This window comes from Nesoenas mayeri (genome assembly GCF_963082525.1).
Source record: "Nesoenas mayeri genome assembly, chromosome: 4".
In the NCBI taxonomy this organism is placed as follows: domain Eukaryota; kingdom Metazoa; phylum Chordata; class Aves; order Columbiformes; family Columbidae; genus Nesoenas; species Nesoenas mayeri.
In genome coordinates, this window is record NC_137540.1 from 23,290,449 (window position 1) to 23,305,087 (window position 14,639).

Genomic DNA, 14,639 nt, shown 5'->3' on the forward strand with positions numbered 1-14,639 from the left:
TTTAAGTAACGAAGTTTAACTGCATCATTAGGATTTAATACGTAACTAGAAATGGAGCATTAAGATGACCCAACAATATCCAAGATTTCAACTCTTAATGTATTTTAAGCAATCTGAATTTATCTAAACAGGGGAGGCATCAGGAAAAGTGGCCAGATTTGGGATTTCAGATTAAATGGTCCAACTTCAATAGCTCTGAGCAACCTGAAGATCCCATGTAATTGAAAAAGAATTGCTGAATGTTCATCTGTTCAGTAAAACACTGTGGAAACTATTTCACCAAGCACACAAGTAATCCTATTCCATGCAAGTAAATGAAGTGGTTGTTCAAAATTATCATAATCCTGGCTGCCAATCTAGTTAAAGAAGTTTCTGCTCCCTCTCCTGTATCCTTTACCTCATTGCTCCCAACTCCTCCGACTCCCCTTCCAGCTGGACTTTACTGCTGCTTTAATTTGTGCTGCTTTAACTGTTCTCACATTTATTCCCTAACCAGATCTGCTATGTAAAAGAACTAACCTTCCAGTGCAATAGAGTTACAAATCAGTTTATTACTGTCCCCTTACCAGATCATGCCTTCAAAGAGATTTTGGATGACAAGATGAGATTGAGTTACAGTGATCAGCAAAGTGACATGAGTCCATGCGAACTGTTAACAATGCAACAACACAACAGTTAGTGAAAACACCGATCCATACACCTTGATAAATACCGGCATGTCAGCTAGAGGACCTACTTAGGAGCTCGCAGGAAAGACCAGTTCTAGTGATAATGCAAGAGATGTGTGTATACAGTATATCACACATTACCTACTTTCTGAAGCAAGTATTGAGACTTTTAACAGGTGTCCCCATCACTTACCTCCACCCAATAATTTTTTAACATGCAGTTTAACATCTGATTTGATAAGACATACACCTTCAGCATGAAAGCCGCAAAGAAATGTAAGCAATGTGATATTCTGTATATACATATATAACAGACATGTTAGAGCTGTAACAATAAAATGGCAGTGAACAACTCATGAAAGAGTCATGTTACACAGATGTGGATGTCTCATAACAGAATACCAGTCCTCTTATGGAAATGAAAATTCTCAGGATTAGTGAAAACAAAGTGTTAATTTTTATGTGCATGGTCATTTAAACAGTCATTTTCCTCAATATCACTTGGTTATTATTCTGTAGCACCAGTATACAATAAAGTGGTTTCCAAACAGTTTACCAGTAAAAATTCTACAATAGATGGTATTTTCCAAAAACTTTTAAATCAAGAACTGGTAGTTTCTCTATGAAACACTCCAAATGTCTGGGCAATTTAATACTCAGAATGTCCTACGTCTTTAATTCTATTATCATACGTGTTTTCCTATGGCAGCCAGCATCTATTTCCAGTCAAGACAACTCAAGAAGGCTGAAAGCAGGGGTACAAGAACTGACTCAAGGTTTCTGAAATTATTACCTGCTGGTTAATTAAAGCATCTCTAACATTTTTAGTATTTGTACAGTGGAACAGCAGCTGAAACCAAATGGCTACTCTCCTTGTCTGTCCAAACCCTCTGTTGCCACACAGCAGATACATGACTTTCCTGTTTTACTGCAATTCTTAAGTAGTCACACCTTAATGTTTTCTGGGTGGGCTCCAAGTCAGATGTCTGACATATTATTTTCTGCCTTCTTTCCACAAGGGAAAAAACAAAACAAAACAAAAACCAGGTAAAATAAATATATTTACCTTGTGCCAATGTGAAGATGAGTACTTTGTGGATTAGAGGATAAAGACCACCTCTCCAAAAAAGCTACATCTCCCAGTCAGGCAAGTTATCCCACAAACAGACTAAACCGTTCTGAGTAGAAGATTTTTTTCATGCTCATACAGGGCTCAGCTCAGTCCTAGTCCAGAATTAGGGATCCTCTCTGGTAAAGTGCTACCTAAAGCACTGTAGAAACAGAGGGGTTAACTGCAGCTCCGAAGCTTTAGGGAACCTTTAAGGTTGTGCAATGCCCCAGGGTGCTCAAGTTCTTCAAAGACAGGAGCTGTGCTGCAATGCTACTTTACTGCATTGCTGCTTTACTGCACTGCTTCTAATCATTCCTACGTAGAAGGAGGCAGGGGGGCTGGTGGTTTTTTTCTGGGTTTTGGGTTGGGGTTTTTTTGGTGTTTTTTTGTTTTTAGCTGTGATGGTAAAAAAAAAATTAGTTTTCAACCTACAAGATACATAAAAGTTGTTTATGTTGTTTATTAGGTTGATAAATATGAGAGATGAAAACACTGGTTTCTTCTAATAGACTGATGATCTATTGAGGCACAGCAGAGCACAAGACCAGAACTGCTATTAAGTGTCACAGAATAAAGCTTCCATGTAAGGGTTAAGACCAACTTCCCTTCACAGCACTTGAGTGAGGCCTCTGCAAAGTAACACTTGAGTCACAAGAGCCACTTCCCAGCTGTGCTGAAGGTGTTTGGCTTCAGCCCTGGGAGGTAGATGCACACCCCTTTCACCAGGAATCTAACAGCCTGTCACTAAAGGAAACAGAGGACATTGTATACGCACAGGGCCTCACCAAAGACAGCATGAATTGACTGAAAGACCACATTATGTGTTATAATAATAATAAACTACAAGCTGAACAGATACTGAGCAGCCCAGCACCATTTTCATATTAATGTCCGTTTAAGCACATTTTCTACACCCTTCTTCCAAGCTATTTCATGAACATAGGGAGATGACTGTTTCTAGTGACATTCATAACGTGAGTGACCACAGCAAAGTGGGTAATACACACCATGTAAAACTGCAGACGATAATGTTTCTTCACTAAACTCAAAACAAACATGCAGAAGCCTGTAAAACAAAGCAAGTGTAGTTTGTACCATCTTATATGTACTTACAACTGAACTGTGATGTAATTCTCTTGAAGCAGTTTTTAATCCCTCTGCTGCTAGGAGCGTTTGCTTGTATTCCGTCAGTGTATATATAGAATTATTCTCGTTAGAGCATGAGATGTAGTTAACATCAGTAAAGAGCATCCATTTCATTACTTACAAGATCCCATCACAGGCATCAATTTTTAGGGGAGGAGACCATCGCCTTTAAAAAACATCTCAAAAATCAGGTTGACAAGGTTGTTTTGAATAATTATCAGAAATAATTAAAAGGAAAACACCAGCCTGGCCCTCTCCTCCAGAGAGACATACGGCTGCATGCAATGCAAGGGTGAAGAGCAGCGCTCTTCATGCATGCAGCGCTGGAAAATTCAACCGCCTGAAAGAAACGTAATGCCCCTCGGTTCTGGGGGACTATTAGACCACCTCTTCTGCCCTAGGGCAACCTTCTGCACCAGGAGGGGTCAGAGACCCTCAAAAGACCCTTAATCCTGGGGACAGTCCCTCAGTGTCCCCATATTCCCAGCATGACAGCCGCCAAGGGGCTCTGCTGTGCTCTGTGCCCGCTTTTGCTCACAACTGGCTTGTCTCATCTTACCCCTCTCTGCCCTCCGGCAGTCACAAGGCATTAGTTAACTTGGTTTTCTCAGGGAAAAGACAGCTGAAAAAGGTCAAGTTTTGCAAAGCTGGTTTCTACTTTGTGATCTCAGCACTGAGGAGAATTTTTATCTGGTTTAAAAAAAAACAAAAAAAACCAAACACAAAACAGTAGACAGTCTGACAGTTCTTCATTAAGATCATGTTTCTTAATATATTTTACAAGTATTTGTAGTATAGCAGTCTTATGTCCCTTAGACAAGCCTGAGTTTTCTATTGATTTAATTTTAGCCTAGAGTAATATTAACCGTGTTCCTGAAACCACTGCAGACTATATTTACATGTTCACAAAGCAGTACCCCACCAGACTGCCAGCATATGTTTCTTATTCCTAGAGAATTGGCTTTTAAAAACCCTCTTTCTCTGGATAGGGAGGAAAGTCTATCCATGATGCAGGCGTCTGAATATCTTGCAGACAAAATAAAGCCACGTGCATTTTGAATAATCATTTTAAAATATATCAGTAAATCTTATTGCTGTAGACCTAGCAGAACACTTGCATAATAAAGCACCAACCCAGCACAGCAATTACACTTACAAATCATCTCCACAGACAGCCAAAATAACATTCCTATATTCAAGTACTGAGCTCCAGTTCTTCAGCCGTCAAAATTAATTCATAACAACTTCTCTTGAGCACTATTAGCTCAGTTTCCTCCAGATTATCTACTTGTTTAGGCTTCTTCTCAGCGAGCGCAAAATTTATATTCATCTTTTCACAAGAAAAAAAGAACTGCAAACAGCAAATTTCTTCAAATATTAAGAGGAAAAAGTAACTGAAAGTGCATACAGCTGGGGAACATTTTTTTTAAAACAAATAAGCACAGAAACCAACAAAGCACAAAGTTCTTTCTTTTTTGCAATTTCCTAAACTCACCTGCTAAATAGAGTGCAAAAGATATAAACCTGTGGTAACGAATTAGGAACTGAAGCTGTTCTCTTCTTTGAACAAATGTAGCAAAGTAATCAGCTACAGTCTCTCCATAAAAGAAGTAGTTCACACACAGCAAAAAGTACCTACAACACACAACAGTTAGCAGTTATTTTAACAATATATATTTGTCATTCTTAAAAACAAAACAAGCAAACAAAACACATCAAAAACACCACACAAAAGGAAAACAAGAAAAGTAGAAAAGATGTGTGACATGATTCAACTATAAAAATTCAGTCCTAAACTTCTGGGTCAGAGTCTTCTCTAACAAGTCATTTTTTGTAATTTATTTTTTCTAAAACAACCTCAGTAGAAAAAACAAACCCCTTTTGCATTATGATACAGTTGGAAAATCCATTTCATCCTTAACTACAGTACTGAATCCTCCACGCCTATGTGAGTCCCTTTCAGGTATTCTAGAAATACAGAATAAGTAGCTGCTGTCATCAACAATGACATGAGTAGTTCTGCATATTCTTTTCCTATATCCTAACAGGAGTAGTTTGTGATTTCTGCATTACAAATAGGAAAAAACAGGTACTTGCATAATGAATCCTCTGAGGTTATAGGACAGTGAACGTGACACGGGGCTTGAGGATTTGAACATAACCATACTTTTGCCATCTGGCCTGAAGATTCTCGTCTGGAAGAGTTACTGCTACATCTGCTCACCACGCACTTCACCTTTTAGCTATCTTGACCAAATAATCTTACAGGATTAAATCCATCAGCTAATTAGTAAATACAGCTATTACTACAACTTTTTCAAAACGATTCTGTGGGAGTATGTCCACATCCAAGGTTCAACTGAGGTGAAATGTCACCTTCAGCCATCTCTTTTTGAAGAATCTTCAAAGAAATTCCTTTCAGTCAAAACGGTCAGTAGGCAAGTAATTTTGTGACAGGTTTTCATACAAGTTAAGTTACTCAGCTTTCTTAAGTCACAAAAACATCCTCAAATTCCAAGGCAGCACTCAAAAAACCCCAATAAATAGCACTAAGAGATGCACCTCTCTAGGCAACATGCTCTTCAGCTTATTCCCAGTCAGCCACAAAAGATAAAAACTTGTAATTCAAGACTGGCTCCCCAGATATTCTCAGAGCAATCAGTACTCATTCTCCTCTAACAGATGTTAACGTTCACCTTGCGAGGCTTCAGTTCTCTAAATAAACCAAACAGGTGATGTTCAGACTACCAACAGGATTCTCTCATCTCACCGAAATGTCTTAATGCAATAGGTTGGACTGAAAGGAGCTTTGATGTGAACTAGTGTGGCAATGCAACAGAGTTGATTTTGAGCTCCACATATGAAAGTGGCGGTGGTCAACTGCCCAAGTAGACTAAGTGGTAGATTGCACATCTCCTCCTCTCAGCATTTTGGCAAGACTGTAGAATCATTCACGTATGAGTCTGCTCTAACTGTATATCCAGAAGCCATGAGGTAAAGCACAGAATAGATCAGTTCCCTGGATAATCCAGGAGTGAGCAGGGGTGAACTGATTACCATTTACAGAGAGCCAACAGCAGGTATCCACCACATTACACAGTAAAGTTTCTTCTAGAAGTGAATAAGCAATGTGACAAAGGCATTTCGATTCCTTAAAAAAAACAATCCCAAAACAAAATAACATAGGTCACGTCTGAAGAACTATCTCCTTAAGCACTTAAAGACTACCTGTGCCCAACACCTTTCTATAACACTGACTCTAATCAAAAAGCCTTTCTTTTTCCTCACAGAACACAGAAGAATCCATTTCCCCTGTTCTATCCAGCCCTATGTAAGCTGCACATCGTCACAAGTATACATGATTTGCCGGAAAAAATAATCTTATCTTTGGCTTTCAGAAGATTCCCCAACACTATATTTACACAGTCCTATGATTAAGTGCACCACTGGGAAGGATTTAAAACTTGTATGTGATTATTTTAAATGTGTGTGAAGAAGAGACTTTAAGGTACCTGTTCTATTTATTTCTTGTGCAAGGTTAATGTCCAAAAAGGGCCCAAACTAAACAACAAAGCAGTTCAGGTAATACAGCACATTTTTAGATAGCTTATACATGCTCAGTTCTGACTTAAAGCATATATGCATACATAAATATATGTGTACACATATAAATATTTATAACAAGGAAAAAATTGAAATTGTTTTGTCCAAGTTCACAGGTGGAAGACAACTACAGGATCTTGTATTAGAGACAGATGTCAAGTTTTATGGCTGCACACGACCTATAAAGCTATCATTCCACCATGACAGGATCTGAAGAACATGAAGACTGAAGTTTCATGTCTCTACTTATTGATGTTCTTGATTGCTACTCACCAGCTGAGGGATCTAAACCACGGTAAATCATACGAGTGGTAGACTCTGTAACCTATAGTAATGATTTCGTGGTAACACTTCACTTGGATGCTTAAGACCTAAAATTAAGATAAATAAAACACTATGTAAACATGCTGCAAATGTTTCTTAAAGGCAGTTAAATGCTACTGCAACCTGCATTAAAGGGAGAAGTTATTCTGGATTCAAATTCCACACAAAAACCAGACAGCTTTAAAGCAAGACCAAGGAAAACTAAAGCTCTGTTTAAATGCCCCAAAAAACTCAAAACCTCTTGGCATGCTAAGAAAAAAGCACATTGGGCTGACTACAAGAATACACTCATGAAACAAAGAAAAGCTCCTGACTTTTCTTCATTAAAACAGTTTGCCAGCAGCAGGTCCAAAGTACTTCCTGGAAAGAAAGCTCTTCTGTCTCTTCTGGCTAATTTTGATCTTTACATTTAGTTTAAGAAATACTGTCTAGATCCAATGGAAGAAATCAGCTGTGCAACACAGCTTGGACACCCAGGTCTTCCAATTTGCAGGTGTCTCATTACGGGTAAGTCTACACTGCTAATTAGCATTGATGATTAGAAGCAAAGCTTGTCTAACCCAGGTCCGAATGTCACGCCCTCCATAGCCTTCGTTTTGTTTTGCTGATCTCACCACTTCAGTGCTTGCCCGTGCAAGCCTGGGAGTACGTCACATCAGTCTTGGGGCTCCCAAGGACTCTCTGCCAGTTTTGCCCAACACAGTCAGCAGGCAGCTCGCCCTGCCCCGATATCAAGCGTTGCCAACCACTGCTAACGCCACTGCTAATCCTGCACAGAGGCAGGAGTAAGGCCCTGGCTGTGCTGACTGTGCGTCGGCACGCTGGGCTTTGCGGTATTCTCTGACTGCTTGCGTTCATAAATATGTTTCATCTTCCTCAACACACAAACACAGGTTAAGCAATATTACACCACCTCAGTGGTTTCATTTTGAAGTCACCCTACATGATGCTGTTGCTTCTGCTTGACCTACGTTATAAAACTTAAACGCTACATGCAAGAGTAACATTAAGGGACTGCACCTTAGAGTGGAAAAGGACACCAGGGTCCAAAGGCATTGAAGCTCATGCCTGTTACCTTAGTAGCAGGCAACCATAAAATGTGACTCCCAACATTTTAGAGCAGCAGTCTTAGGGCTCATCCTCCAAACTTCACTGGATTACCCTTCCTACAAGTTTCTGGGCATTTACAGTCTCAGTATTAAGATTTGGTTTTGATATGAAAATTCTTGTCTAAATGTAAGATATTTTATTCCAGTGAAATGAAATACTTTATTAACAACACTTTTTCTTCCTTTCATTGTTATTTTTTATGTAGTCCCACGTCAACTGGATATACAGCTTATTACATTAGAAGATTGAGTTTTTGCCTTATGGCACAACAGAGGAAGAATTCTATTCCAATTCTATACTAACTTCAATTACTTTTTGGTTCATCTCTTGATAGCTTTGCCTGTGACTGCAATCTCCAAGTATGTCGTGAATATACTGAATCACACTGCAAGTTGCTTGGTTTATTTTTGTTCCAGTCATCATCATTGTCAAGTGTAACAGGCTATGAAAAAAAAATCTCTCCATGATGACCTGCACTTTAAAGCTGTTTTGTTTTGCTTTTTGTGTGGTTTTTTTGGTTTGTTTGGTTGCTTTTTTTACACACAGAAAAATCCTCCACTAGTGAAACAATGAATTACTAGTTTACTATGTCATTCACCTGAAAACAGTAAATATAAACCAGACTAATTCAGACGTAGAGAATGTAATGCAGACCATAATACTGATGAAACAACATTCCAGTCTGCTGAGACAATATCATCCAAAAGGAGGCCATGAAAAATGAAATTTTTAAAAAATTAAAATCACATTTTGACAGACAAACTTACAGACAAAAATCAGAGCAGTTACCCAAAAGTACTAAATTCAGCCATAACCCTGCCTGTTATTTGCCATGACTAGGAAAGATAATTAAAACATTATTCAGTAAAAATACGAGCAATAAAAATGATGGAAAGAAGCAGTAAAGGCTGACTGAGTATGTAGGATATATAAACATTATTACTATGATAGCTGTTCACCTCATGACCTAAAAATGCACTTAATCTCTGTACCTCGGAAGAGATCTCGCTCCATTCTACAGATAAACCCAAGGCCACGAGGCAGCCCTGCAGTGAACTAACAGAGTAGGCCTGAGCAAAGTGCCACTCACAGACAGCAGACAAGAGCTGCCCACTTGCCTCAGCCTCAAAAAGTAAATTCTTGTGTATTTTTGTTGCTGTTTGTTTGTGTTTGTTCTTGTTAAAAAAAAAATAAAGAAAAAATAAAAGAAAAAATAAAGAAGCAGCACAAACCACAAAGAATTTAGCAGTACATGGTATGATGAGAACTGGACAAGCAAATGGACGACAGTAGTTTCATAAACTTCAACGTAACAATTTTTCAACTTACAGTTACTTTAATTCCTACTTTAAAAATATATTAATTACAGTATATAAGGAGTCCTTAATCCACACGGCCCAATTGTGAACCTGTCCAGTGTCCTTCAAAAGTATTTACATTCACACAAATGCGAGACAAATTGCTCTGAATTGTCTGTGCAGTTTGCTCCCAGCTGCCTTATGCATGATGAAGAGATGAAGTAAATCTTCCACACCAGAATTCTTTTAAACAAACTTACCAGAAGCATCAGCATAAATGACCCCAGGTATATGATCAGAAAAAACCCAGAAATCATAGCTAGAGTGAGAATTCCACGAATCCACCAATTTTTCCATCTATTAAAAAAAAGAGAATAAAAAGCAACCAGTTATAAATGCAAATCAATGCCACTTCCTTTGCTAACTATAGATTAAAGTGTATTAGAAACAGTGAGAGTTCCAGAAATTTTCATGCTTAATAAAACACATAACAAGAAACATAGAATCAACCAAATACCCAACTAAACAGGATACACAGTAAAAGAAATTAAAGTTACCACCTTCCTTCTCCCATGCTCCTCCCCTGCCAAACATCATTTGCAACTAAATAGATCAACTCCATATTGAAGCTGCTATGAAAACTCATCAGGACCCTCAAAAAGCATTGCAGGATCAGCAAGACCGATGGGGGCCCAGCCAGGTACAGGCTTGTGCATGCAAGAAAGGCTGCCAGGGAAAAAGCACACAATTCTTTGAGAACTAACAGCCACAAAATGGGTGATCACCAACTGTCTGTATTTGCCAGGCAGAGGGTGACCTATTGCAAGTGTCCTGTGCTCTTGCGAGCGCTACAGCCAGGACAGGGAAAGAAGTGACAATGAGGGGTAATGGGCCAAACTAGTTGTACTCATTTGCCCTCGTATAGCTTTGCAGCTGCTTGTGGCTACCTAAGGAAAGCAGAATAGAAACTCCTGTTACCAGGAATGTCTTCAAATGCCTTTCAAAAAATAAGTCTCTAAAACAAAACAAAACAACACAACAATAAACAAACAAGAAAAGCCCAAATCAAACCAACCAAACAAAAAGGGTGTGTGTGTGGGGGGGGAAACCCCAAACCAAAGCAAACAAGAAACTCTCACAATACCACAAGTGGAAAGTCTTTTTTTAATCCCCCTTTCTCTAATTTGTACAATAATCAAAAATTTATTTCCCACCTCTCCCCCACACAGAGGCCAATAGCGGGGGATGGGGTGCAGGGAGGGGGTGGAATGAGCCCAATTCATTAAAAAAAAATAATAAAGTAAAAAAAACCCTCATCACACCCACTTTCCCATGAAACCTTTTTTTGCTATCAGTTGTCTTTATTTTATTATTCATATTACTTTTCAGTAAGTTTTTCTCCTCTTTTGCCTGTGTCTTTCACTTCAAGAATTTTGCCTCTAGAAGTACACTGAATCAACTAACCATGAGTTACAGTTAAACACAAAAACACCCTAGAGTGGCTTAAAGAAATTATTTCTAATGTTTTGCTTACATGTCAGTCTTGTGTTTCATTGCTGTATCGGGAGATACACCTCATTCAGGGGACACTATTAGTTTTGCTTCATACTCCAGTTTTAATGTAAACATTAATCAAACTTCAATGTAACTTTAATTTTCAAGGATGTTATTCATTGGGAGGTTAATGGCAGCTAAAGCTGATAATTGGATTTGCCTTAAGCATCAGAACAAAGGCACAACAGATTTTATCGCAAACAGATGCTTTAAGTTCCTCTGTGACGGGTGCTGTAGAGTAGCAGCTTACTCCTATGGGCATATCTATTGTAAGCAAGGCTCCTTTAGCAAGAATTCAACTTCCCTTAAGAATAAGGTTAAAAAACAATGCAATATCCTGAGGGTGTTGACAAGCACAGCCCTGGAAAAACAGCTTGGGTCAGACAGACAACAAGCTCTAGCATCTCGGAAGGGCACCTGACAAGTTTATTGTATCCTAACTCTCCGCTGAAAAGTTAGAGATACTGTTTCCTCCAAAGGCCAAATACAAAGAGAAACAATATTTTTGGTTGTTACAGTGCAACTGTGCAACTCACTCGTGTTGCACATTATGACAACAGCTCTGGTAGGGCTGCCAGTGGGTCATTTTGAATCCAGCATTCATACGGCAGTAAGAATTTACTTTTGCACTCAAAGCACATTTGTGCAAACACTCCAATAAAGAATTTCAAGCATGTGAAACAGAAAAGGCTTCACCTGCACCTCTTAGTTGCAGGCTTGGAGGTATCACCATGCAAGTGCCCTTTGAAACAAGCCTGATTTGGAGACCTAAGTCTTCCACAACATTTAACATGGTAAGAGAACTCAGAAAGAGACAGTAATTAGTTACTCCTTGCAGTGTGATGGCAGGAGAGAACACATTCTGCTCACCAATTATGCAGTTTCGAAACATGCTTTTTGAAACCTGAAACAATAAGTTTGTTTATAGCTACCAGACATCACAACAGAAACAGAAAACAGAAGAAAAGGAGCAAGTCAAAAATCTGGAGTTTCACATTGTTATTGGAGATTTGGTGGTTTTTTTTTTTTCAAGGACTTGGTAGTTTTTAATCACGGTCTGGATCAGAGGTCCTTTTCCTGTCTCTTGAAAGACCTAAGTCGTGACTAAAATATACACTGTATATTGCTCCATTTGTTATGCTGAGCATAAGGTATATATAGTGTGTGATACACACACTGATTTTACTAGGTAGTTTTTTTGGTATGTGATTTATCCCACACCTAAATGCTCCTTCATCGCACTAGTGAAAAATATGTAATGCAAATCCTCATCTCCAAAAGGACTGGACTGATCAAGTGTTGTAAAGGGACTGTATAAAAATAACATTATATCAGGAATTTATTTGTTAGCCTCCATGAACATGCAGGTCCCCATGATTATCTGTCTACCTGTACACATGCACACACCCTCACACTTGCAAGCCCTAAAGCTCCTGTGAACGGGGCATGGAAGCAGAAACAAACGTTTGAACAGAGACAGCAGGAAAAAAAATAAACATTACTATAAAAGGTAAGGAAAAAAAAACCAAAACTGTGTTGTATTTAACTATTTGTTTCACTATACCTGGCAGACAAGCCAGACAAAGCCCTTTTGAGGATTTCTGGAGTGCTGTCTGTTGGTGGAGGAACATCGGAAACATCTGAATCACTTCTAAGATCCAAATCCACAAGTCTTTCTTCCAAATCCACTTCCTAAGACCAAAATAATATATTAGAATATCAGTTATTATGAATATTAGTTATTATGTCAGCAAGCAGTATTCGAAGTCACAAACATTACTTTAGGAACTGATAATATTTGCATTACCTTCCAAAAAATAACAGAACAATGGTGTACTAGTGAAACTGTAGCTTTTGTAGGAAGCAAACGTACCACAATAAATGTTTATAAGACCAGTACTCACATGTTGTGATATTACCTGTTGTGCTCAAGAAACTTCACATTCTAGGCACTTTTTTGACCCACATACATTAACTTTTAATGAAATTAGAAGGGTCTTCTGGTGGTTTACTGTCACATTAAGGAAAAAATAATAAATAGACTGCATGAAAACACAGTCTTTTTGTACCGTGAAAAGGTCATTGGCACAGGCTCATACATGTGTATACCAGGACTTGAACCTTCCAGCTTGAAAAGAACAATCCAAGAACAAACTTAGAATTGACCACATGTCCTATGGACATGGTATTATTCAGAATAATTTCCTGTATGACTCAACACTGCAGTTGTTCCTTCAGCATTCACTAACAACCACTCAGGAAGACATCATCCACACAGACTGTGTGTCTAACCCAAATGCAAAACAGGCAGTACACACTTTGGTGACAACACACAAATTGTCACCAACAGTTAGAGTAAACCATCAAGACTATTTTTCCTTCAGTTCAGGCTAACGCAAAAGGTGCTGATAAGTTACTTCACTCATTCTAATGTTACAAACCCCACACCTCTGGGGATTCAGAAGGCTGTGAGGTGTCTCTAGCTCAGTGTCCTGCTCTCTGACCTTCCTCCTGACCTTCTTGACTTGCCTCACCTCCTTACAACCTCAGACAGCTCCCAGCCTGCGCTGACACCTCAAGTTCATTAGTGCTTAATGATTCTGGGGACCGTGAAGCAACTGTGCTCCAAAGCATTTTTCACCACCGCTATACTGCCATGTCCCAGTCTCCTTTTCTTTCCAATTTCCCCATCACAGATCTTGGTTGTTTCTCCTTGATCAATTTCCATAAATGAGACTGCTTTTCTTTCCTACTTTCCGTAATAATTATATTGTCTTCCCTTGTTCTAAATATTTTTGGAAGACGGCAGAGGTGTATATTCCCTCTCACTCCCTCCACAAGACACCACGGAAATCAGCAGGCTTACAACGCCCAGTCATGGCCTGGTTACTCTGTCTACAGTCCACCGCCTTTTCCTCTCGTCTGCCGGCCTCTTGCAGGCAGTTGCAGTCGTGTGTAAGCCCCGCTGCCCTGCCTGACCCCTGTGAGCGGCACCGGCGGAGCACACAGGGCTCGGCAGACCCCGCCGCGCCCGCCCCCGCCCCGGAGCTGACCAGGGTGCTGCACCGCCGCTCCCGCAGCCCGCCGCTCACCTCACCCCGCGCCCCCCGGACACGGCTTTACGCCCAGGGAACGCACCGGCTTTTGCATTCTTATCTTTTTAGAGACCGGGACTGTGAGCTGGCACGATACACAAGCGCAAGGGAAATGGGGGACAACATTAATTTTCGGGTTTAATATATTAGGCCTTTGTTTTTCTCAATCACTTTAGGTCCCACACACATGCCCAAGAGGAAATTCTTGAATAGATTTCACATCATTTACTTCTTTGAAACTCATGATTAATGCTTCTCCTATTCTTTGAAACCACACAGTTGAATAGTTATTAGACATTGTCTACAATTAACAGAAGTAAAAAAATCTAATACTCTAATAGCAGTCCAAACTTCAGAAAGTCTGTCAAACACCTGAAAAAGCACATAAATAAACAAAAGTTACTGTGCTTGCAACCTTGTTATTCTTTCTTATAGTTTGCACCACACTGTAGGAAATGAACTCCAGATGTGACAGTGGGAGGACAACAAGTCTTCCCCAAAGCCATGTCCCGCCCTGTGACCTGCACTGGAGCACAGCAAGCTATCTGCACAGCTCCAGAAGATGCCACTCCCTGTGCAGATGATGAGCAGTAATCCTGGCCATAAAACCACGACTTACTGTCTTTAATATTAATCCCTGTTTGCACACGGCAGAAATGTTCTCTCTTGTAAGCACTCAGAACTAGGAATACCCCCAAACATTTCTGGTGCCATTTTCAGGCTTTTGGTA

At 39.6% G+C, this 14,639-nt stretch overlaps 1 protein-coding gene across 1 annotated transcript in view; it reads right to left on the minus strand.

The window, feature by feature from the left end:
- Positions 1-14,639, minus strand: part of CDS1 (CDP-diacylglycerol synthase 1) — a gene marked incomplete at both ends in the record, with an annotated part of 35,347 nt that overhangs the window by 13,489 nt on the left and 7,219 nt on the right. The window contains 6 exons of the mRNA XM_080343827.1: positions 567-649; positions 2,787-2,845; positions 4,421-4,560; positions 6,802-6,899; positions 9,521-9,617; positions 12,379-12,506. Coding sequence (XP_080199953.1) covers positions 567-649; positions 2,787-2,845; positions 4,421-4,560; positions 6,802-6,899; positions 9,521-9,617; positions 12,379-12,506 — 605 coding nt within the window. The remainder of the gene's footprint in view (positions 1-566; positions 650-2,786; positions 2,846-4,420; positions 4,561-6,801; positions 6,900-9,520; positions 9,618-12,378; positions 12,507-14,639) is intronic.